Consider the following 25,602-nt stretch of genomic DNA (forward strand, 5'->3'; position numbering starts at 1 on the left):
TGTTTCTCAGTTGCAGAACCCTTTTGTTTTTCCTGTGAAAAAGTTTCCGCAAATGAAAGACTTACTAAGTCTTGTTGAAGCTGTGAATGCATTTATTACAGGAAATTGAGTCTTGATAGCTTAGTCTTTGATCAGAATATTCACTCTTGTTTTCTTTACTTCAGAATGGTTGAAGTCATCGATCTTTTCTGGAGGCTTGCAAACTAGTCAGATTCATTACAGTTACAATGAGGAAAAAGATGAAGACCATTGCAGTTCACCTGGTAACACTACCCCAAATAAATCAAAACTATATGCACATCGATTAACTTTGAGTGACCATTCACAACCCTTTCTCCAAGCTATTGCGGATAATAATATTCAGGATCACACTGTGAAGGTAGGCCCTCAGTAGTTCTGTGCACAAAAAATGTTTCTGAGGGGTGATAGTGGTGGTGAAAATTCTCCACAAGTTATAGCAAAACAATTGAAAAAGTTATTTCAGAATTACTTTTTGTGAAAGGAATGGTTGAGTACTACTGATGGATAAAATGTGTATATTTCACTTGATAGCACAACAGTACATTTTTTCTTTACTATTTTTAGAATTTTTGAGTGGGAGAACTAAAAATTTGAATATTCTTACCAAAAAATTAGTAATGCTTTACTTCTCATGTCAACTTTCAGTAGCATTGAGACATCCTGCTCACCTCCAGTTGAACTAAGAGAGAGTTTTTCCTGTCAAGCTGCAAATGTATTTTGTTTCAGTATGCTTCTGTCTTAAAATTCCTTTGGGGCTTGAGGTTCAAGTTTCACATGATTAGAATTGTGGATGTTCTGAAAAACCCTATGGTTTACATTGATCAGTATCTTCTGTAATATCTTCAGATTTTCTAGCCCTCTGAGTTCAGCTCCTTTATGAAGAGAATCCCAAATAATCTTTGGGAATAGCGATAATGATGAATAATGACTAATGAGAAGACAACTGAAAATTGTGTTAGGTGACCTGAGTATCTCATGAAGAGATAAAAGCAGAAGTAGCTTTTTTCCTTGAGCCATGTTGCTTTTTGTACAGGAAGAAGGCTGTAGCGTATTTGCAGTATTGGGTTGTAGTTGCTGTGTGTTAAATTGCACATACTCAGTGTTGTACCTCAGGAATGTTAGTTCAGATTGTGGAGATTGCTCAGCGTTATTTAAATGCTGCCTTGTAGTATTTTGAGTCCTTTCATTGTATTTTAAAACTGAAGTTAAACAGAGGCTATTGTGTGTTTTCTTAGGATTTCTTGTGTCAAATAGAGCGATACTGTAAACAGTGTCACTTAACAACACCAATCACATTCCCTCCTGAGCATCCTGTGGAAGAAGTAGGACGCCTGTTACTATGCTGTCTTCTGAAGCATGAAGATTTGGGTAGGTAGGCTTGTGGTGTGTTTGTCTAGGTCAGTTTAAATTCTGCTATGGATGATTTTGGAAATGCATATTCAAAGATTGTCTTTTCCCATTAAGGTCATGTAGCACTGTCTCTTGTTCATCCTGGTACCCTTGGAGTTGACCAGGTAAAGCACAAAACCTTACCAAAATCTGTAGTGGATGTGTGCCGTGTTGTCTACCAAGCAAAATGCTCACTTATTAAGGTAAGCCCCTTAGCTGCTGATGTAAAGATAATTTTCATTTGAAGTGTTTTATTAAAAAGCTATATATTGTTCATTTTCTTGTGTATTATACATAATTTCATCTTTCTATGTTTTTCCTAGACCCATCAGGAACAGGGGCGTTCTTACAAGGAAGTTTGTGCTCCTGTCATTGAGCGCTTGAGATTCTTATTCAATGAACTACGTCCTGCGGTTTGCAATGATCTCTCTATAATGTCCAAGTTTAAACTTCTTAGTTCCTTGCCCCGATGGCGAAGGGTAGCTCAGAAAATTATTAGAGAAAAAAGGAAAAAAAGAGGTAAAGCAGCATTAATGTTGTATTCTCTTTGAAACAATGAAAATCCATCTTATTTCAAGGTTTGCTGCTATTTGAGGCTCTCCTTAGATAAAGCATCAAAGCCATTTGCTTTCTGCTGCATTTTCATGAAGTTTTCTAAACCAGTGGTTGCATGTCAGATCCTACAGCAAGGACTGGAAAACAAGAGTGTCAAGGGTAGTTGAGGCGTGTTTCTTCATGTTTCCGTGGATTAAAAATGATCCTTCAGTATTAGACCCTCTGAATTTGTTTTAGTAACACTTCACTGGAAGTGACATCTTTTTAGAAATCATGTTTTACTAAAGTGTAGTCAAAAAATGGTTTAACTGGAAATAAATTAATGTGGTGAACAGACACTGAAGTGCTTTTCAAGTTTGTCCTTAAAGAGAAAAGGATATTGCTGGTAATACCAGAGTTAATTTGGTAATAGTTGGACATAGAGTCCAACTATTCACCAAGAATACATTTCCATTTTATTACAGACAGTTCTTAAGTATTCTGTGTGCTTAGGTTATCATGCAAACCTAAAAATGTGATGCTGTAAAATCTAATCAGACTGCATGAAAGAATAATACTTTTTTGTTTATAGTGCCAAAAAAATCTGAATCTGCTGATGTAGAGGAATCCAAAATTGGAAATGAAGAGAGTGATTTAGAAGAATCTTGTGTGGTACCTCACAGTCCTGTCCCTATAGATAAAAAGCCCATACCAATCAAATCACCCAAGGTAAGTTATCAGATTTTGAATCAACCTTGTGAATAAAAATAACAAGAGAAAAAAGTATGAGTTAAAGCATGATTGCAGTAGCTTGACATTAAATGTTCTGATAATGGTGTTTGAGATGTGTAATTAAGTGTGACATGTTGTTTCAGTGAAGCCTGGAATAATTTTAAAAAATAAGCTTGTACTATGCATTTAGTATATGTAAAGATACCTTTTCTAATTTTTAAATTATTGATAATCTTAGATAAAGCTTCAAAATAAAATGTTATGATGGGTTACTTCCTCTTTCTTTGAACATTAACGCATTTGAAATTTTATGTAGCAAGAGTAAAAAAGATGAGTTAAATAATACTAAACTCTTTTCTGACTTTGAAAAAGTTTTTATTTCCACCCCCTAGTGTTTTAAATTTGGAAATTGTTTTGCATGAAATAACTTATATTTTCAATAATTTAAAATGGTTTAAAAAGTTTTAACATGCTACCTTCTTCTTTTGCAGGATAAGTGGCAGCCAATTTTGAGTACAGTTACAGGTGTCCACAAATACAAATGGCTGAAGCAAAATGTTCAGGGCTTGTATCCACAGTCTGCCCTCCTTAACACCATTGTTGAATTTGCACTTAAAGAAGAGCCGGTGGATGTAGAAAAAATGAGAAAATGTTTATTAAAACAGGTAAAATGAATGGAAATGGGACCTTTACATAATTATGACAATTATTAGCCGTTTACATAAGTGTGACAATTTGGTTTTTTGTCTTTGACAGTTGGAAAGAGCAGAAGTTCGTCTGGAGGGAATAGATACTATTCTGAAATTGTCAACTAAAAGTTTTTTGCTCCCATCTGTGCAGTATGCTATGTTCTGTGGATGGCAGAGACTTATTCCAGAAGGAGCCAATATAGGGTAAAACTTCTTGTTGCTTTTGCTTCCACAATTCTTCAATAAGAAAACAGTACTTACTTTGTTGTTGTTGTTTTTCCCTGAAGGGAGCCTCTTACTGACTGCTTGAAGGATGTCGATCTGATTCCGCCATTTAACAGAATGCTGCTGGAAGTAACTTTTGGAAAGTTGTATGCATGGGCTATTCAGAATGTCCGGAACATCTTGCTAGATGCTAATGCAAAATTTAAAGAACTAGGTGAGTCTCATCTTGTTGCTGTTGTCTGTAGAGAAAACTGTTTTACGTTAATGTTGTTGCTATTTTTTTTAAAGTTCCCAATAATTGGGATGTTGAAATCTGTTCCCTTGTTTTGTATTGAGAATTACTTTGTGTGTCATTCCAGCCTTCCCACCTCGACCCCCTATTAACTCGCTTCTCAGTGTTTGAGTATGTTGCCCATTTCCCAGCAACAGGTGGTTGATTACTCATTAGTAACATTTTAGCATTAAAATACAAATTAGAATCGGTTTCTTGGAACTTCAGCTTGTAAGTTCTCAGAGCTGAGTAGGGAATAAAAAATATTTTAAACCGTCAATCAAACAAATCTGTAACCTCTTCTATTGTAGCTCCCAAATGTCAGCTGACTTTGTTATTTGTATTACAATCGGACTAGGTCTGCAGCCTGTTCCTCTTCAAACAATTACTAATGAGAATCCAGCAGGACCAAGTCTTGGAACTATTCCACAAGCGCGTTTTCTGCTGGTCATGCTGAACATGTTGACGCTGCAGCATGGTGCGAATACCTTGAGCCTGCTCCTCAATTCTGGCATGCTGGCCTTGACACAAACCACACTGCGGCTGATAGGTACAGTTCTTCTTTCTTACTCAGAAGAAAGCATTTGCTTTACAAGTCTCCTGTATTTTTTTACCTGTTGGTGTACCCAAATTACAGAATTACTTTGCTGCTTAATGATAATGCTTAATGCTATTTTAGCCCGATACAAAAAACACATCTGTAAGCATGGTTGAGAAGGAGGTTAATTTGATTGCAGCTTTTTTCCAGTCATGATTTTTTTCTATTAAGTGTTTGCTTCAGCCATCTTTTGCTAAAATTTCAATTGATGTGTAGTTTTGGTGGAACTGTTACAAATAAATAAAAAATGGAAAATTTAAAATGAAAACAATAAAAACTGTCTACTCTCTAATCTCCATTTCATTTTTTCTATGTATTAAAAATGTTTTCAGTCTGCATATTTAAGCTTGAAGCTTTCTTTGTTCTGTTATAGGAAGTTCTCTGGTGTGTTTTGCTATGATTCAAATTGCCATGGTTTTTCTCTCTTGGTTTTCTTAGATAATAGCAAACATTTGTTCCTGTAACTTGTGTTTAGCTGGAGTGCACACAGAAAGTTTTTCAAAAAAATTCTGTTTGTAGAACCATTTAGCCAATTGAGTCATCATTATTAATGTCTCTTAATTGTCATTTGTTTTTTTATTCAAAATTAAGTATTTCAATTCCTGTGCATTCAAAACCATTACATCCTAGTTTTCTTAAAGGTCATTTGACTTATCACCTGTTCAGTCAGCTTTCCTGTTTCTTACTGCTTTTATAGTACAAAGTTTGTGCCTGAAAGTTTACATGTGACAAAGGTACATATCAAAAACTTGTAGTTGGATTTAATTTTTTTCATATTTTTTCCTTTTTAGGACCGAGTTCTGATAATGTTGAAGAAGATATGATTGCCTCTTGTCATGGGGCTTCTGCCACGGTCCTAGAAGAGTCAAGAAAGGAAACTACACCTGTTCAGCTCCCTGTTTCTGGACCAGAGCTGGCAGCCATGATGAAAATTGGTACCAGAGTGGTGAGAGGGGTAGACTGGAAATGGGGTGATCAGGTACGACTTCTTTCATACAGATTTTGGGTGTGTTATTATCTAAAGTCCCTATTTGGTGGACTGTCTGTGAAGTTTCTGGTCAATCAAGGGAATTTTACATTCCAAAAATGTTGAATTAAGGGTATGGGAATTTAACAGAAAATAAATGTTGCGTTCCAGTCAATCTTCAGAGATCATAGGGGGGGCTGGTTGCAGCTGGGCTTAATTTCTTATTGTAGCCCAGTTTAACATTGTAAGTCTTGTTGAGTTTGGAGGAGAACTTGCACAAGCACAGAGGCACAAATAGTGTGGTTATTTGAAGCACCAGAAAAGCAGGCTCAGGATTGCTGGTGATGATTGCACTAATTACTGGGTGTTAGTATGTGTTGTGACAGAAAGTATAGTAAGAGATCTAACAGCACTACACATACACATATATACATATATAGGTGTATATATATACATGCACACACATATATATATATAGGTGTGTATGTAAATTAATACTGCCAGGTGTGCTGTTGGAGATGCAAAGCTTACATAAAGGCTTCTCTTTGGGAAAAGAAGAGAGATATAGTCTGTGAATAGATCTTGAGCAGACAGAGTTTTCCCCTTCTAGCCGTTTCTGCCCCTGAAGCCACTATTTTATACTATAAATTTTGGCCTGTTCCAGTGGGATGGAACAATCATGTTATAGGTGGGGTTTGGTGACTTTGGCCATACGTGCATTATTACACATCCTATGTTTTCCTTCATCTGCTTCCTGAGGGGTGCCTAAGTTAATATGTTAGTGGGGCTTAATGAGGGTCTTGGTTACCTTTTGTCAGAATTTACAGTTGATGAAAGAGGTGGAATCAATACTTTGGTCCTCCTCCATGTGCTGAGGCAGCAGTAGGGGCTGTCTGATCTTCATCAGAGGGTCTTTGTATGCATTCTTATCTCCTGAATAAACTGGATTTATAACAAGGCTTGTTTTTCACGGTGAAGGGAGTGTGGCTGTTGGCTCACACAGAGGCCCAGGTGCCCTTCTGTGCCTCACTGAAACGACATCGGTGCATGAGAGCTCTGCTTCACTCCAGACATCACTCAGTTGTACTGGAGCCAGGTGCAAGATAAGCAAGAGGCCCAGCTCCTGTTTTTCACAACCAGCTTTATCAATCCTTCACTGTCTCACAGTAATGCTGTGCAATTCTGACTATTTACCACGAAAGACTTGGCGAATTAACATAAAATACGTTAATTATTTCTTTAGCTTTATTTTTGGAGATGTTTAAAATTCTCTTTTAGTGAGACTGTGGTAATTTACCATTTAACAGGAAATTGGATAATTCATTTTCTACAATATTATACATTTCCAGTTATGTAGGACATAACTGCTACTTATATAAGACACAGTAAAAGACATCTAGCCATGAATGTCTAAATATGCAGCTTACTGGGGTGATTCTTTTGAAAATTGTGAAATGCTCTCTAACTTTATGCTTGATTTTTGAAACATTGTTGAATGTTTACTACCTATCATTAGGTTAGCAGCAAAAAAGAGCAGTTGCATTTTTATTTTATGAACTTTGGGTATGAATTAGTGTTGTTGATTGTGTCACTTGAACCTCTCTCTTCTGTCAGGATGGACCCACACCAGGTTTGGGTCGTGTGATTGGAGAACTGGGAGAAGATGGCTGGATTAGAGTGCAGTGGGACACTGGAAGTACAAATTCTTACAGAATGGGAAAGGAGGGAAAATATGATCTCAAACTAGCTGAGCCACCACCTGCAACGCAGCCCACAACAGAGGATTCAGACACTGAGGATGATTCTGGTAAAAAAAAAAAATTCATAAAAGTGGAGGCACAGTTTTAGTTGAATTTTAAAATTGGTATCTTGTAATATAAAACAGTTTCTTTTACAGGAACAAGTGCCTCATCAAAGAAGAGTCATTTAATAGGTGTACAATTCTGACCAGAATCTTTCTTAATGCAACTTTAGAATGAGAAAGGAAGATAGACAAGATGGTGTCACATTTGTTGTGTATTCATGGGTCAGAGAAAACAGTATTATTCAGTTGAAATAGTTTCATTTATGGATACCAAGAGGTATACATTTTAACAGGTGTTAATACCACCCTGAAGTGGGATTTTTATATGGCCTAATTATACATTGAGTCCGAGTGCTTCCCTATTCTTGGCAACAGCTGTGTACTGCTAGAGAAAAACTTGAAAGTATATGTGCAAAATACCTGGTTTATATTTTGCTCTTGGAGTTGGAAATAAGGAATCTTCTTAGTGTCAGGTCATCTCCGAGAAAATATTTTTAATGAATTGTTCACATCATGTTTGTCTCAGAAGCTCTGTGAAATAAAATAACTCGGTATTAATGTATTCCTTTGCCTTTTGTGTCTTCCTTCAGAAGGAGAACAAGTTGAAAGGAATCTCCACCCTACTTCCATGATGCTGACAAGTACTGTGAACCTGTTGCAGACACTGTGTCTCTCTGCTGGTGTCCATGCTGAAGTCATGCAAAGTGATGCTACTCGGACTTTGTGTGGTCTACTCCGTATGCTTGTGGAGAGTGGAACAATAGATAAATCAGGTATATTACATAGAAGCAGTCTGACTGAGCTGTGTGCTTCTGTTTTGTGCTTTGTTGTCTTGTGAGTTTGTAAATACTTTGTTAGTAGTTTTTAATCCTTTTAAGGGCAAAGGCTAGAATATGCATTTTCAGAGCTTTTAAAACCTTGTTTTTTAAAGGCAATAGAAGTGATCCTGTGCATTCTTAGAATGTAAACAGTAAAAGGAGAAGAAATGCATGAGATGTGAATTGTTGACTTAGACAATTAATTTATTAGCAGCCTTTTTGTGTTTGGCAACAACAGTATGACTGGGTGTGTCATACTCCTTTTTGTAGCTTTTTTGTAATTTTCAGAAGTAATGCTGTTAAATACTTTGAAATGAGGAAACAGTGTAATGATAAGAATTGTTTTAAAGGCATATTTAATAAAATTCATTACAAGCTCTAAAATTGAAATTAATAGTTCATGTAAAGACAGTGAAATAGATCAGTGTTCTGATTTGTCCAAAAAAGTCCCATGTAGTATATAGAGAACTACGTAGCTGGTGGAAAAGTCAACTGTTACATGTATATGTCTTTTTGTTTTTAGCTTCCTTGCCAAATAAATTAGTTTATAAAGAACAGCATAGGAGTTGGTGCACGTTGGGATTCATTCGAAGCATAGCACTCATGCCTCAGATGTGCAGCACTCTTAGTACATCTCAGTGGATAACTTTGCTAATGAAAATTGTTGAGGGGCATGAATCTTTCACTGCTGCTTCACTACAGAGACAGGTAATGTGTGTATTTCCAAATTACTTCAATAGGCAATAAAATTAATAGACTTCAATTGTCTTAAAGAAAAAAGTGTATTTTACAAAACAGCTGGGAAATGTCCATAAATCACCTTTTAGTTAGCTGGAAAAAAGATAACATTTTCTTTATATTTAGGATTTACTGTTTTAAATATGCATCTCTTGAATTTTCAGCCTTCAGGGTACTATAGACTCCCTTGTTCTGTTGAAAGAAAGGTCAGAACAGTGTTCCAAAAATGTGCTCCAGAAACTCCCATACAATGTTTCCTATAAGTTGAATAAATGAAAGAATAACAAGTAAATGGTTAGGAAAAAGTCAAATTTCATTTATAGTTACTGAATTATGTATTGTCTACTGTCCCTCCTTCCATAGGAAACTGTTAATATTATTTTAATTACGCTCTCTAAAGAAGCTACATCTTTGCATCTTGTTTTGGTATCGTGTTTCCCTTGTCATCTTTCCCCTTTTCTTATTTCTTCCTTTAATTTTTTTCTTTTTTTTTTTTCTTCTTTTTCCATTCCTTAGCGTCTTGGTAGTGCTGTTTTCATGAGACTGAAAAGCAACTTTATTATAGAATAACTGCCAAATTTTAAGGCTTGGGGGTCAAAAGGTCATCTTACTCTTTTCTTTGATAGGCCATTAGCATTTTTTAACTAAAGCCTTGTATCATAAAGGCCTGTTCATTTTTGTGTGATCTTCCAGTAAATTCTTGTCAGTGTTTTTAGTATGTTGAGACTTCTGTCATCATCCAGGACTTAGTGCAGCAGAGTCATCTGTGCTGTTCAGGGAATACTCGAGAGAAATGACCATTCCTCATGTACCAGCACCTAACTTAAGAACAACAAAAAGATGAGACCTTGAAGTTCTATAAAGACATGCTATTGACAGAAGTTTGCAAGAGGAGAGTTGTCTTTGCTGTTAGTCACTTCTATTGGTCTTCTGGGTAGAAGATGAGGAAGCTCAAAACCTGGAATGCTCCTACTCAAAATATGCAACCCCCTCTGCTCTTTGATACTACAGTGCTGCACCTTCCCCTGTTCCTTGTCAGTCCTGCACTGAGTGTCTGGGTTCAGAGATGCCAGCCTGTTCCTTCTGTGTTGGAGGCCCTGGTTTCACAGTGGCTGCTTTTGAGTGTTGCTGTGGCTGCTGTTGCCTACCTTCCGCCATTCAGCTTTATATCTCATGAATTTTAACTGTTACAGCTTCTTTGCAGAACACTTGGAAACTTTCATTCCAAAATACATCTTAGTACTAATTTCTGAGTCTGCAAGCTGAACAAACTTTCCCATTCTGTATTCTTATTTTTCCTATTTGTTTTAGTCATTTGCATTGTTTCTCTGTGTGTCTGTGTCTCATGTCCTAAGTATTGAAGAGATTGGGTTCATTAATATAATGTGCCAGTAAAATTGTTACTGACTCTGAACCGTCACAACTTCTTTTAAAATATCCCTTAGCAAAGTGAAGATCAGTAGCTCTGTAATTTCCACAGCCAGAAAGAAATCAGCATTGTAGAAAGAACTACAAAAGAAAGCTAACTTTAAAAATGTCATTCTTCTGTACTAAATATGTTAGAGAGTTTCTTTAGTATTTGTTGACATGGACTAGAATAACACTGATTTTGTTCTCTTTTTAGATCCTTGCTGTGCATTTACTGAAAGCAGTACTTCCATCCTGGGATAAAAATGAAAGGTCAAGAGACATGAAATTTCTTGTGGAAAAACTGTTTGGATTTTTAGGGAGCCTGCTTAGTACTTGTTCTTCAGATATCCCACTGCTCAGAGGTAGAGGAATTTTCCCTCAGTGGCTTATTTTTATGTATGGGAGATGTGTGCATTAAACTCACAGCTGTTGTGCCACTGCTTTGTCTTTCCAGAATCTACTCTGAGGAGGAGAAAGGCCAGGCCCCAAGCATCTCTCACTGCCACTCATAGTAGTACTTTAGCAGAAGAGATAGTGGCACTGCTGAGGACGCTGCATTCGCTCAGCCAGTGGAATGGACTCATAAACAAGTACATCAACTCTCAGCTAACCTCCATCACCCACATCTTTGCAGGAAAACAGTCAGAAGGGGTAGTTTCCACGTTTTAAAATAAGCTCATTTTTATAGCAATATTTATTTTGAAATTATAAATGCTAAATCTTTGTAAACAATATTAAGCTTAATATTGAAACCATTTTTCTATTTTTATATGTATTTGTATTGTAATTTTTAAGTTGAAATATGTGTGATTAACTTTGTATTTTAAAGCAGATAGAAGCGTGTGTTTTCTCCCTACAGTTAAATTTTATTGTTCATTGTTAGGCTGTGTTGGATGACTACTTCCCTGACACTGAGAATCCAGAGGTGGGAGCTCTGATGGCAGTCTTGGCGGTGATTGGTGGCATAGACAGTCGCTTGAGACTGGGTGGACAAGTAGTTCATGATGAATTTGGAGAAGGCACAGTGACACGCATCACCCCAAAAGGGAAAATCACTGTGCAGTTCTACGACATGAGAACATGTAGAGTGTGCCCTCTGAATCAACTGAAACCAGTAAGTTTGGTTTATTAAGGCTTTAATACTGGCAAGGTTTGAAACTCTAGTATGGGCCAAAGAAAATACTTGCTCTTCACTGGCTAAATACATTGCCATTCAACACATACAATGCTCTGAATGCACATCTAAGATGGTCCTCATGCAAACCTTTGTAGGACCTTTAAATCCCATCCTTATTTGCAGAGGAGGTGAAAGGAAGAGGGACTTAAGCTGAAGCAAAATCCCAAGTCATTGTAATGTGATGTATAGCTCTTAGATAAGAGGAGCTTTCTGTTTAACTTGATTTGCTAACTAATGTAGAAAGTCTTGGGTATTCTCAGCTGAATCTTGATTTGGTTGATACGACTTTAGTGAAAGCACAGGCCAAGTGCTTAGTCTGCTTCAGAGACTGGAGTTCTTTCTTGTTCTGACTCTCCTGCTTTTTCACCAAGTAGACCTGCAATTGTGTGGTACAAATACAGGCTTAGGAGCTGTGTAGGGAATAGAAATCCTCTCTAGTTGTTCCTGGTCAAGAGCAGTAAGATGAATGCTACTTTTCCTCTTCTGCAGTTAAGAACCATTGAAACTTTTTAATGATTTTGTGAGATTTTAGGAAAATGCTTACCTGTTTTTTTTGTTTGTTTGTTTGTTTGTCTGGTTCTTCCCCCACTGTCTAGCTTCCAGTTGTGGCTTTTAATGTGAACAACTTGCCTTTCACTGAACCTATGCTATCCACTTGGGCTCAACTAGTAAATCTGGCTGGAAGTAAAATAGAAAAACAAAGAATGAAGTCTCCCAATCAAGGTCTTTCAGGTACAGTTGGGGGCTTTTTGCTGTTTGTTTTCTTTGGAAGTAGATGGATATGCTCTGGGAAAAATGCTGGTAACAGAAAACATACATAAGGAAAAGGGTCACCAGAACCTTACATGCTTTCTTATTCAACATTGAGTAATAGACACTCAAGAGACAAGTTTAGCTAGGAGGGGAATTGCTCTGCACTGTAAGTGAAATATGTTTAACTTTGATGGGAAAATGTAAATAAGGTTTGGGGCTGATCTCACTGTATTGAGTTGTTTAAAATACTGGATCTGAGTAACATCTTAACTGCACTTACTGTGTTATAAATCAGCTGTATGATTGTCCAGGGTGTGAAAAGTGGGAAGGCAGTATTTTTGATATCATGGGTCATACAATGTGTGTGGACTTTTGGTCCGTGTGCTGTTTAAACTGACTTACACTGTCAGTACATAGTGAGTTAAGATGTAAACTGATGTTTGGGCTGAGGTTGTGTGAATGATAATCTTCTCTAATACAAGAGATTTCTAGCACTAATGGCTGTTTAATATTTCTGATAGGTCAAGTTGATCTGGATCTACTGCGGTGCCAGCAGTTAAAGCTGTACATACTAAAAGCAGGACGAGCTCTGCTTTCTCACCAGGATACACTAAGGCAGATCTTATCTCAGCCAGCTGTTCAGGAGTGTGCATTAAATCCTGCAGGTATTCTGAAATGCAACCTGACTGTGCTGCTATCTGTTTAGATGGTAGATAGGGTATGTGACTATAACCCTTGCTAGTGGCAGTTGCACAGTAGAAATTCAGTTTGCCCTCTAAAGACTAAAAATTAAAATTCATTAATATTTTAAGCTTCTGTTTTAAAAAGATTTTGACTTTTTAGCTTAAGTTTTGAAAACGAAGTACGTCAAGTGTTTGAAGGTGAAAATAGTGGAGTTCACTAAATTTGTAGGTCTTCTATAGTTAGTAAGCTTTGTACGTAATTTTAAAATACTTCATAGTTTTTGCAGTGGTTTTATTTTTCTGTTTCGAAAGTTAAAATTGGCTATTGATTTTAATTCAAATGTCTTGCTGTTTCCAGTGAAACAAGTATAGAAATATAATTTCTTAAGCACAATATTAAAGGAGTTTAAGGAGTTGTAGTTCTAACAGTTTGAATTATTTATTCCACATGCATTCTACTATAAAAATAAATACAGTAGCTGTGTCAGCTTTCAGGATAACTATCAATGCCTTTGGAGTATGTATTAATTCCTTGGGTATTTGTGAAGCATGAAATATCTTTAAGTATAGTAATATATTTGTCTTATATGGATATTTCTGTGGGATATTTTGTCAACTGCCAGATTTTAAGTCAACAGAATCTACAGGGTTTTACTCCTTACCATAATTTTTAAGGGGGAAAAAAACCCTCTAACACTTTTTTTTTTTTAACCAGAACAGCATATGTATGCGAGGACTATTAGCCATTTTATTATTGTTTAAATCTTACTGTGACTATCACACATTTTTGTGTGATAGTCACAGTAAAGATTTAGGAAACATGAATGTTTATGCCAAGAGGAATACAAAATTAAATATGAAAGGTTCAGAATTGTGAGCAAGTTGATTCAATAAAAGTATCCTGTTTTGAAGGGACAATGAATAAGGAGCCCTTCCCAAGGGGTGTATTATAGGGGAAATGACTCAATCCAGAATGCATGCACCATGGTTCTGGTATCACTGAAACTGTTGGTTGTCTATATCAAGTGGTTTATCCTGGAAGTACCTCTTACTAATAGTCTTACTGGGAATAAGGTGGACTCAAAAGACACTTGTGCAGATTCACTGTCCACTGTGTAGTTTCTGTTTGATGTGTCTTAGGTGTATTTTAGTAAATTTATTTTTTATCTATAAATTTCTTACTTGCATTTTTTGTATGGAGATTGTGGTACATATGGCTTAATCTTAAATGCATTGTATATCTGGTGAAGAAGTACATGAAAAAATCATGTTTGACCAACCAGTAAGCCCTAGAATAAGTCTCCTGATTGACTTGTGTTATGTGGTTTTGGTTAAAATAATGTTTTTGCTTTAAGAGGATGGAGCAGTTGCCTCTCCCGACATAGGAGATATGTCTCCTGAAGGACCTCAGCCTCCCATGATCCTTTTGCAGCAACTTTTGTCAGCTGCTACACAACCATCACCTGTGAAAGCCATATTTGACAAACAGGAGCTTGAGGTAGAGTCTTGTGTTTTCTGCTAAGTAACCTAAGAAATAACTCCTTATAATTCACATTCCCGTTGAAATTTACTAAACGATAGGTTTAAAAAAGAAGTGACACTGAACCCTTTTTGGCAAATAACATTTAATTTCGTTCATGCATGTATGCACACACAAACATACTAAATATGCTTGTTTTGCTTGCACTGATTTATTTGTTCTCCTTTAGGCTGCTGCTTTGGCAGTGTGCCAGTATCTGGCTGTAGAGTCTACACATCCTTCAACTCCGCTGTTTGAAGACTGCAGCTCTAGTGAAGCTACAACACCCATCACAGTGCAACATATCCGACCCACAAAAGTGAAGAAACGCAAGCAGTCTCCAATTCCACCCCTCCCCATTGTAGTTCAACTTATGGAAATGGGATTTCCTAGGAAAAACATAGAGTTTGCACTAAAATCTCTGTCGGGAGCCTCTGGAAGTGCTTCTGGATTACCAGGTATTTTATTTAGTAAAATTAATGGTATTAGAAGGAGAAGAAAAGTTGCAAGCGGATTAAAACAGTACTTACGAGGGAGCAGTTGTTACCCTCTTTTTGGATACAATCTTAAGAATGCCAGGGAATCCCTTGGAGACAAACTTGAGTTTGTTTTCTGTGTTAGGAGTGGAAGCCTTAGTTGGCTGGTTGTTGGATCACCCCGATGTTCAAATTACGGATCTCTCTGATGCTGATACTATCTCTGATGAATACTCAGATGAGGAAATAGCAGAAGAAGTGGAAGAAGCTGAAGCTGCTTGTCCTGTTGTAAGTATTAATGTAATAAACCTAAATTGTCCTAGCTGGCTGCAAATTTTGTAATTCTTCCCATTTTGGGAAAGTGGCAAGAGTACAAGGACAATCTGCTGTCCCAAGCTTTCAAATCAGTAACAAGGATCATGTTTGCCCTGTGTTTTTAAGACACGACATAAAACAGCTGAGAATGATCCCTAAATACTTTATGTATGAGTTAGTACAGGGGAGAGTAGAGTGCAGGTAGATGTTTCACTGGTGGTAGCTCAAAGTATCCCTGGTAGATGCTTTTAGTTTCTTCAAAAGTAGTTGATGTTACAGTGTAATATGGCAAAGGAGTTCCTCCTTTTCCTTTCCCTTGGTCTGAAAAACAAATGTGTGTTACTTACAAGGAAGGACTTAAGAACTAGTGGATGAATGGCAAAAAAGTCTGTTAAATAGCCTAGCCTTTTCCTTATAAAAACTTTTTCCACTTACTAGTGATAAAATTACTGTTACAGTGCCTATTGAGTGTGATAGCTTTAATGTGAATTTATATTAGGCTTCTGTTGACTTTCAGGAACTATTTCATAAAGGACTTTTCAATAAAATTAAATAGATTTCATATTTCTGTTTATTCTTGTAGGACTTTACGTTGTGCTTTCTTGCACATGTGGGATTTTGTAATTGAAATTAATGCATTGTATTTTGAAGGAAATTAACAGCTTTTGGTATCTTTATCAGTATTGCAGTGAGAAACTGCTATAGATTGCCTTCAGTGAAAAAAATGTTTAATACTCAGAACAGAACAAAGTTTTCTGAAAATTTTCCTTACAGCTGGAATGCAGTAGTTCTCTTAAAAAAACTAAGCTAATCAAATCTTGAAAGAAATATTTTTTAGTAACTATAATTTAATTTTTTCGCTTGTTTTTTCCAAAGGAGTGCTTTAAATCTCATTGTACTATATTAAAAAAAGTTAGTATGATTCAGGTTAGAGATTACCATTCACCACTGGTTTTTTTTGATTTTTTTTTTTTTTTCCTCTCCCAACGAATGTTCTAAGAACTGGAACGTGAGTGTGTATCTGCAAGGCTAAGTAGAGTACTGATAAATCTTCTCTGTTCTGATTCTCCTTGGCAATCAGTTTTCATAAAAGCAACTTGCAGCTTCTTTCAGACATGTTGAAAATTTGCATCCACATTCTTCGATAAGTAATTTTGGAAAGTAAATTTTAATTTAAAATCAAGTAGATCATAAATGTTATCCTTGTGATGAGTTGAGCCTGTTGAAGTTTTTTCCCATTTTGGCATGCAGCTGGGATATTTTATGGGTTTATTTTTGCTGGGTTATCTTCAGTCTTTGCCAACAATTTTATTCATCTGAATTGAAAATGAATTTTGTAATTGTTTCATATTTATTTTGGACTTTTTTCCAGTCAAGTGGTGCTGTTGTAACAGAGAGCCAGACCTATAAGAAACGAGCTGATTTCTTAAGCAATGATGACTATGCTGTGTATGTTAGGGAGAATATTCAGGTAAGTATGATGATCAAAAGCTGCATAAAAACTGCTTTCCTTTTGGTATGAAAGCCTTTACAGAGCTATTGCATTCTCTTGTCCTTTTTTCCCTAGGTGGGGATGATGGTTAGGTGCTGCAGAACCTATGAGGAGGTTTGTGAAGGAGATGTAGGCAAAGTTATTAAACTGGATCGAGATGGATTGCATGACCTGAACGTGCAGTGTGATTGGCAACAAAAGGGTGGTACTTACTGGGTCAGATATATCCATGTTGAGCTTTTAGGTGAGTTCACTTCTGACTGCTTTTTAACTAAAAAAGTGAATGGTCGACTCTAAGGGAGATTTATTTTTGGAGGGGGAAACCCCGCTCACTATACATTTATTTTTGCATCTGCTAGGATTCCCACCACAGAGTTCTGCCTCTCATATCAAGATAGGTGACAAAGTGCGTGTGAAAAGCTCTGTCACCACACCCAAATACAAATGGGGATCAGTTACTCACCGAAGTGTGGGCATCGTCAAAGGTAATGTATATTCAAAATGGTGCATGGGGAGGTAATAAAACTCAAAACCACTCAGACTTTCTTGTAGACACACTTAAAAATCACACTGTTTTGTGGAATGCTTTATGATGATCGACAATCTAGAACGCATTTGAAGTCTGTGGCGAATTTATAGACATGTACTCTGTGGCAGCCCATTTTGTTAGCATGTCCATCTGCTTCTGAGCCACTTCGTTCACATGATGCCTTATCAGGCCTCCTAGACACAGAGACTGGACAGGATGTCTCGGTTTTGAAAGACAGGTGTCTGCTAGGGAAGGCAGAGGCCCCCCTTGAAGTGGCAGATATAACCCCTTTTCCCTCCAAGTTATTATATTTTGAAATCAAGAGCCTTTAGGCGAAGATGTGGGAAATAGGAATAACAGTTCTTTACTATATATATATATATATGTATATAACCAGTCAAACAAAACAACAACAACTATGGCAGTAACAGCAATCACAAACCCAGTGCCAGCCTTCTCGGCTGTCAGGCTATTTCCCCTCGGGTGCAGTTCCGCTCGCAGCCGGCAGGGGCGCTGGCGGCTCCCGGTGAGCAGGGCAGGTGCGATGGTTCCCCCGCGGCTGCAGGGGGCGCTCCGGAGCGAGCTCGGGACACACGCGGCACCGGTGCCCCGGGATCCCGGGAAGGGATGGAACAAAGGCTTCACAAACCGCTGGGCAGTTGATCCCGGGCTCTCAGGAACAGCAGGCTGGAACGGCAGGGACGAACGCAAATCCCGGGTGGCAGGCGAGATGTATCCAGATGGGAGAACCCCACGGAGGCCCAGGCAGGCAGGGCGAGCAGGGCTACAGCGTAGCGAAAGCTCGAAGCAGCAGCGGGGCAGGGCAGCCACAGCTCGGTCTCCAGCAGGGCAGGGAAAACGGCTTTTGGGGTCCCGGCGTTGTTTCCAGCAGGAAGAAAGAACGGCCAAAAAGAAAGAAGCAGCAGCTCCTTTCTCTGCAGCTTCTCTCCCCGGACGCTCAGAGCGAACTGACCCCACACCCAGGTGTAGACAAAGGAGTAGCCAGGTCCGCCCCACTCCCCTTTTGTCTTTCTTAAGTACAGCTATTTGTCCCCTAGCAACATGCATATGGGAGAAAATTCCTTTAACAGAGAAAAAACAGACTAAACTAAAACCCCAACATTATCCACCCCGAATTTTTTCCCATACTAACATGTTACATGAAACTTAACTTTTTTAACCATATAAATCTATGCATTACCCAAATTATATACAAATATACATGCTGATACTGATACAAGTACAGAGCCATGTGTAGTTCACCCTAAAACAAGGTCCCCTTGAGGTAAGCATCGGGTCTCTCCATCCTTTTGCATCACCCACCAGGTGCAACCTGGTCCCTGAGCAAAAACAACCCCACGGATGGGTTTGTCTTTGCTCAAGGCAGACTTTACCCAAACAGTTTTTCCAAGCATACCTCTCATGTGCACCACTGGAACCTTATCCCCGTCTGTTGTTTGTAGGGGTTCAGATTGGGCAGGGCCTGCTCGGCTGGTGGAACCTCGAGTGTTAACTAACCAGGTGGCTCTTGCTAAATGCATCTCCCAGTTTTTGAAAGTCCCCCCACCCAGTGCCTTCAAGGTGGTTTTAAGCAGTCCATTACACCGCTCAACCTTCCCAGCTGCTGGTGCATGGTAAGGGATGTGGTACACCCACTCTATGCCATGTTCTCTAGCCCAGGTGTTTATAAGGCTGTTCTTGAAATGAGTCCCATTGTCAGACTCGATTCTCTCAGGGGTGCCATGCCTCCAAAGGACTTGCTTTTCCAGGCCCAGGATGGTGTTCCGGGCAGTAGCGTGAGGCACAGGGTAGGTCTCCAGCCACCCAGTGGTGGCTTCTACCATTGTGAGCACATAGCGCTTGCCTTGGCGGGTTTGAGGCAGTGTGATGTAATCAATCTGCCAGGCCTCCCCATACTTGTATTTGGACCATCGCCCGCCATACCACAGAGGCTTCACCCGCTTGGCCTGCTTGATCGCAGCGCATGTCTCACAATCATGGATAACCTGGGAGATACTGTCCATGGTTAGATCCACCCCTCGGTCTCGTGCCCACTTATAGGTGGCATCTCTGCCCTGATGACCTGAGGCATCATGGGCCCATCGAGCTAGGAACAGTTCTCCTTTATGTTGCCAATCCAAGTCTATCTGGGACACCTCTATTTTCGCAGCCTGATCTACCTGTTTGTTGTTACGATGTTCTTCATTAGCCCGGCTCTTGGGGATGTGAGCATCTACATGACGGACCTTCACGGATAGCTTCTCTACCCGAGCGGCAATGTCTTTCCACTCTTCAGCAGCCCAGATTGGTTTTCCTCTGCGCTGCCAGTTTGCCTTATTCCACCTTTCCAGCCAACCCCACAGAGCATTGGCTACCATCCATGAATCAGTGTAGAGGTAGAGCTTTGGCCACTTCTCTCTTTCAGCTATGTCCAGAGCTAATTGGACAGCTTTGAGCTCAGCAAATTGGCTCGATCCACCTTCTCCTTCAGTAGCCTGTGCAACTTGTCGTGTGGGGCTCCATGCAGTGGCTTTCCATTTCCGGCTAGCGCCTACAATTCGGCAGGAACCATCAGTGAAGAGGGCGTATTGTCTTTCACTCTCTGGTAGCTCGTTATATGGTGGGGCTTCTTCGGCACGTGTCACCTGCTCCTCTTCTTCTTCAGAAGATAACCCAAAAGTCTCACCTTCCGGCCAGTTCGTAATTATTTCCAAGATCCCAGGGCGACTTGGGTTTCCAATTCGGGCGCGCTGCGTGATGAGGGCAATCCATTTGCTCCAAGTAGCGTCGGTGGCGTGATGCGTGGAGGGAATCTTTCCTTTGAACATCCACCCCAGCACCGGTAGTCGGGGTGCCAGGAGGAGTTGTGCCTCTGTGCCGATTACTTCTGAGGCAGCCTGGACTCCTTCATAAGCTGCCAGGATTTCCTTCTCTGTGGGAGTGTAGTTGGCTTCAGATCCTCTGTAGCTTCGGCTCCAGAATCCCAGTGGTCGGCCCCGAGTCTCACCAGGCACCTTCTGCCAGAGGCTCCAGGACAGACCATTGTTCCCGGCTGCAGAGTAGAGCACGTTCTTCACCTCTGGTCCTGTCCTGACTGGGCCAAGGGCTACGGCGTGAGCAATTTCCTGTTTGATCTGGGCGAAGGCCTGCTGCTGTTCAGGGCCCCAGTGGAAATCATTCTTCTTGCGGGTAACCAGGTAGAGAGGACTCACGATCTGGCTGTACTCGGGAATGTGCATCCTCCAGAAACCTATAGCACCTAGGAAAGCTTGTGTTTCCTTCTTGTTGGTCGGCGGAGACATTGCTGTGATCTTATTGATGACCTCAATGGGAATCTGACGTCGTCCATCTTGCCACTTTACTCCCAGGAACTGGATCTCTCGGGCAGGTCCCTTGACCTTGCTCTTCTTGATGGCAAAACCAGCTTGCAGGAGAATTTGAATTATTCTCTCTCCTTTCTCAAACACTTCGGTTGCGGTGTTCCCCCACACAATGATGTCATCAATGTACTGCAGATGTTCTGGAGCCTCACCCTTTTCTAGTGCAGTCTGGATCAGTCCATGACAGATGGTGGGACTGTGCTTCCACCCCTGGGGCAGTCGGTTCCAGGTGTACTGCACGCCCCTCCAGGTGAAGGCAAACTGAGGCCTGCACTCTGCTGCCAGAGGAATGGAGAAAAATGCATTGGCAATGTCAATAGTGGCGTACCACTTTGCTGCTTTGGACTCCAGCTCATACTGGAGCTCCAACATGTCTGGCACGGCAGCGCTCAACGGTGGAGTCACTTCATTCAGGGCACGATAGTCCACAGTCAATCTCCATTCCCCGTCAGACTTGCGCACAGGCCAGATGGGGCTGTTGGAGGGTGAGTGGGTCTTGCTGACCACCCCTTGACTCTCCAGCTCGCGGATCATCTTGTGGATGGGGATCACAGCATCTCGATTTGTCCGATACTGCCGGCGGTGCACTGTAGAGGTGGCAATTGGCACTCGTTGCTCTTCCACTTTCAGGAGCCCAACTGCAGAAGGATTCTCAGATAGTCCAGTCAGGGTGTTCAATTGCCTAATGCCCTCTGCCTCCACAGCAGCAATCCCAAATGCCCACCTGAGTCCTTTTGGGTCTTTGTAGTAGCCATTCCGGAGGAAGTCTATGCCCAGAATACACGGGGCCTCTGGGCCGGTCACAATCGGATGCTTTTGCCACTCCTTCCCAGTCAGGCTCACCTCAGCTTCCAAAAGGGTCAACTGCTGTGATCCCCCGGTCACCCCAGCGATGGATACAGGTTCTGCCCCCACATGTCCCGATGGCATTAAAATACACTGTGCTCCAGTATCAACCAATGCATCATATTTTTGTGGCTCTGATGTGCCAGGCCATCGAATCCACACCGTCCAGAAAACTCGGTTCTCCCGTGCCTCTTCCTGGCTAGAGGCAGGGCCCCTCTAGCCCTGGTTATCATTCTTTCCCTGGGCGTACATGCTCGAGGTACCTTCAAGGGGATCCGACATATCATCCTCCCTTCTGTAGTGCCTGGCAGCTCGGTCACGGGAGGCTGAGGCTACCTTCACCTTAGCGGAACCCCCTCGGTTAGTGCCTCCCTCCTTGAGTTCACGCACCCGCGCTGCCAGGGCAGAGGTGGGTTTCCCATCCCACCTTCTCATGTCTTCCCCATGCTCACACAGGAAAAACCACAGCTCAGCTCGTGGGGTGTACCCTCTCTCTCTCGCAGGGGGACGACGGGCTCTGACTTGGGGGCCTGTGACTCGCACTGGTGCCACGCTGACCCTCCTCATCTCCTCCCTCATCTCCTCCCTCATCTCCTCCCTCATCTCCTTCATCTCCTCTTTGAGGTCCTGGACCACAGCAGAGACATGAGCTTTTAGCGGGCCATTGATCATGCTGTCATAATGCCTGAGCCTGTTGGCAACAGAGCCCACTGTTTCTCGGGTATTGTCAGCATCAATCGTTGCAATGAAGGTGGTGTATTGTGATGGCCCTAGCCTTGCCAGGTTCCACATCATCTGTCCTGTGCACCTGACCTTATCGGGGTCATTATCATGCTGTCCATCCTTCCCAAAGAGTACCTCTAATATTGCCACCTCTCTTAGCTGTTGGATCCCTTGCTCGAGTGTCTTCCACTGCATTCTATGATGATACTCCTGCATTCTTTCTTTGTGAATGAACCTTTCTCTCACACTCATTAAGAGCCGCTCCCAGAGAGAAAGGGGCCCTGGCTCCCTCACGAATATCTGGTCCACACCTGGGTCCTGGGTCAACGATCCCAGATACCTTGCCTCACCACTATCCAGTTGCACACTTGTGCCCATAAGGTCCCAAACCCGAAGCAGCCAGGTGGTATAAGGCTCACGCCCCCTTCGCACAATGTCGTTTCGCATAGCACGGAGACTGTCGTGCGACAGGGACTCAGTGATGACTTCTGGCTCTGGCTCTCCTGCTGGTTGTGAGGGCCCTGGTTGCCCATCATCATTAACTGGTCGTACTGATTTGGTCTTATACTTCCTCCTTTGCACAGGGGCGACTGCTGCTGGCTGTGGTTGTCCTTGTGGTTCAGCTGAAGCCTGGACGGTTGTAACATCCGTGGGTTCCACTGCTGCACCATCGGACTCACCCTCTTTGGGGCAGGGAGAGGGTTTTTCACTAGCTGAGGAGGTGTATTCCCTTAGCAATTGGCATATCTCCTGGCGCACCTGGCCCATCTCCTGGCACATCTCCTTGCGCACCTGGCCCATCTCCTGGCATATCTCCTGGCGCACCTGACCCATCTCCTGGCATATCCCCTGGCGCACCTGACCCATCTCTTGGCACATCTCCTGCATCCCTTTTGCCAGTACCCCCACCCAGTTTGGGTAGTCCATTTCTGAGGTGGACTGTTGGGCAGTATCAGTCTGTGGGGCGGGATCTCTAGTGTCTGGGGCTGTGGCAGGCTCTGGCTCTGGGGTAGGATCTCTAGTGTCTGGGGCCGTGTCAGGCTCTGGGGCAGGATCAGGCTCTGGGGTAGGAACTCTACTCTCTGGGGCCATGTCAGGTTCTGGGGCAGGATCAGGCTCTGGGGTAGGATCTCTAGTCTCTGGGGCTGGTGTCCGGGTAGATATCCAAGCCAATCTCAACTTATCCTTGAATGCTAAATAGAGTAGGCCTATCAGCAGCAGATGGTTAGTATTCAGAGGGAATTTAAACCCTTCGAAAATTGATGGGGTGGGCCCAAAGAACTGGTTGAGGGGTTGGGAGAAAACTTCCCCTGGTGTCATTTCCTCACAGAAGGTACCATTGTTAACATAACCCCAAAAACATGTGCTCAGTGTGTGATAGCTGTTTATCCATGTGCCCACATTCCGGAGGAAGTTAAAAACCCATGAATTCCTCACCTTCTCGACCCATAACGCAAGCTGGATAACAGCAATGGTAGCCTTAGTCAGAGGACCCATATTCAAGTAAGGAGCTGCAAAGGGGAAGAATATAGCCACGGCTACATGCCACCCGAACCAGGGTAAACTAGACCACATAGTGCTGCCTAACAAGGTTCCAATATCCAGCACACAAAATAAAGTTATCCAGGAACTGTTACTCCTTTTTCACCTCTATCTCTTAATGCCCTTAGGCCCCACGTTGGGCGCCAAGATCTGTCTCGGTTTTGAAAGACAGGTGTCTGCTAGGGAAGGCAGAGGCCCCCCTTGAAGTGGCAGATATAACCCCTTTTCCCTCCAAGTTATTATATTTTGAAATCAAGAGCCTTTAGGCGAAGATGTGGGAAATAGGAATAACAGTTCTTTACTATATATATATATATATGTATATAACCAGTCAAACAAAACAACAACAACTATGGCAGTAACAGCAATCACAAACCCAGTGCCAGCCTTCTCGGCTGTCAGGCTATTTCCCCTCGGGTGCAGTTCCGCTCGCAGCCGGCAGGGGCGCTGGCGGCTCCCGGTGAGCAGGGCAGGTGCGATGGTTCCCCCGCGGCTGCAGGGGGCGCTCCGGAGCGAGCTCGGGACACACGCGGCACCGGTGCCCCGGGATCCCGGGAAGGGATGGAACAAAGGCTTCACAAACCGCTGGGCAGTTGATCCCGGGCTCTCAGGAACAGCAGGCTGGAACGGCAGGGACGAACGCAAATCCCGGGTGGCAGACGAGATGTATCCAGATGGGAAAAACCCACGGAGGCCCAGGCAGGCAGGGCGAGCAGGGCTACAGCGTAGCGAAAGCTCGAAGCAGCAGCGGGGCAGGGCAGCCACAGCTCGGTCTCCAGCAGGGCAGGGAAAACGGCTTTTGGGGTCCCGGCGTTGTTTCCAGCAGGAAGAAAGAACGGCCAAAAAGAAAGAAGCAGCAGCTCCTTTCTCTGCAGCTTCTCTCCCCGGACGCTCAGAGCGAACTGACCCCACACCCAGGTGTAGACAAAGGAGTAGCCAGGTCCGCCCCACTCCCCTTTTGTCTTTCTTAAGTACAGCTATTTGTCCCCTAGCAACATGCATATGGGAGAAAATTCCTTTAACAGAGAAAAAACAGACTAAACTAAAACCCCAACACAGGAGTAAAAGAATAAAATAGGTATTTATTTGAAAGGCCTTCAAAGGTACACCCTGGGAGCTGCAAGCTATTGCCAAAAATGGACCCCAAGATGGATGACAGGTCACGAGTTCTTCACACCTTTATAGGTTTGGTTCATTTGCATAGCAGGGTTAATTCTCCTGTTAAAGCTTCAGTTCAATGATGTAATTTCCCCTCTACTTGCCCCCCTTAGAAACTCTTTGGATTATACTTTTTGGGCCTAGGATGGTCTGGGTGACCTTGGAGAGCAGGCCCGGAGAGGCTTTGTTATGTCTGCCTAGCACGAGTGAGCAGAAAGTAGCAAGCTACAAGAAACCTCAGAGTTACATTCTAAGCAGTACAGAATTTGAAAAAATACAAAAGTTAAAACCTAGGCATCACACATACAGTAAAAGTCTTTAAGCATCTGTGCAGCTTCCTGTTGTAGTTTTCTTTTACACTTTGGATGAACCACGAATGGTTTTCCTTTAAGAAGTAATTTTAATTTGAAGGCTTCATAAGGAAGTGAGGAGAAAGTGGGATGCACTAGTGTCAGGCTGTAAGGGATGGTATTGAAGAAATCTGTGGGACAAAGGTTCTTTGAAGAGGTACAGATTTTGGTCATACTGTATTTGTGCTTAGAAGTATGTCCTTGCTTGGAACCATTTCTAAAAAAAATAAAGAAAAAATCAGAGTAGAGCAATTCAAATGGAATACTACTCTAAGCAGTTTCAGCTTCATTTTAGAGATTTGCAACACCTTGTATTTTCTCCATGTTTTTGTCACAGCATTTAGTGCCAATGGAAAAGATGTTATTGTAGACTTCCCTCAACAATCACATTGGACTGGCTTGTTGTCAGAAATGGAATTGGTCCCCAGCATTCATCCTGGAGTCACGTAAGCGATGATTTACT

General features: G+C 41.6%; 1 protein-coding gene across 3 annotated transcripts in view; it reads left to right on the forward strand.

Annotated features, from left to right (window-relative positions):
- The window catches only part of HERC2 (HECT and RLD domain containing E3 ubiquitin protein ligase 2), a 112,241-nt gene that overhangs the window by 44,641 nt on the left and 41,998 nt on the right, over positions 1-25,602 (forward strand). For all 3 annotated transcript variants that reach the window (XM_032100276.1, XM_032100278.1, XM_032100277.1), the window contains exons 27-51: positions 165-379; positions 1,257-1,389; positions 1,486-1,613; positions 1,734-1,929; positions 2,537-2,673; positions 3,168-3,341; positions 3,433-3,569; positions 3,653-3,804; positions 4,220-4,411; positions 5,251-5,438; positions 7,041-7,233; positions 7,821-8,003; positions 8,572-8,756; positions 10,411-10,558; positions 10,651-10,847; positions 11,080-11,310; positions 11,970-12,105; positions 12,648-12,791; positions 14,165-14,307; positions 14,519-14,786; positions 14,950-15,092; positions 16,492-16,590; positions 16,687-16,855; positions 16,971-17,096; positions 25,477-25,585. In XM_032100276.1, coding sequence (XP_031956167.1) covers positions 165-379; positions 1,257-1,389; positions 1,486-1,613; positions 1,734-1,929; positions 2,537-2,673; positions 3,168-3,341; positions 3,433-3,569; positions 3,653-3,804; positions 4,220-4,411; positions 5,251-5,438; positions 7,041-7,233; positions 7,821-8,003; positions 8,572-8,756; positions 10,411-10,558; positions 10,651-10,847; positions 11,080-11,310; positions 11,970-12,105; positions 12,648-12,791; positions 14,165-14,307; positions 14,519-14,786; positions 14,950-15,092; positions 16,492-16,590; positions 16,687-16,855; positions 16,971-17,096; positions 25,477-25,585 — 4,126 coding nt within the window. The remainder of the gene's footprint in view (positions 1-164; positions 380-1,256; positions 1,390-1,485; positions 1,614-1,733; positions 1,930-2,536; positions 2,674-3,167; positions 3,342-3,432; positions 3,570-3,652; positions 3,805-4,219; positions 4,412-5,250; positions 5,439-7,040; positions 7,234-7,820; positions 8,004-8,571; positions 8,757-10,410; positions 10,559-10,650; positions 10,848-11,079; positions 11,311-11,969; positions 12,106-12,647; positions 12,792-14,164; positions 14,308-14,518; positions 14,787-14,949; positions 15,093-16,491; positions 16,591-16,686; positions 16,856-16,970; positions 17,097-25,476; positions 25,586-25,602) is intronic.

Source organism: Corvus moneduloides, chromosome 2 (genome assembly GCF_009650955.1).
Source record: "Corvus moneduloides isolate bCorMon1 chromosome 2, bCorMon1.pri, whole genome shotgun sequence".
Classification (NCBI taxonomy): Eukaryota; Metazoa; Chordata; class Aves; order Passeriformes; family Corvidae; genus Corvus; species Corvus moneduloides.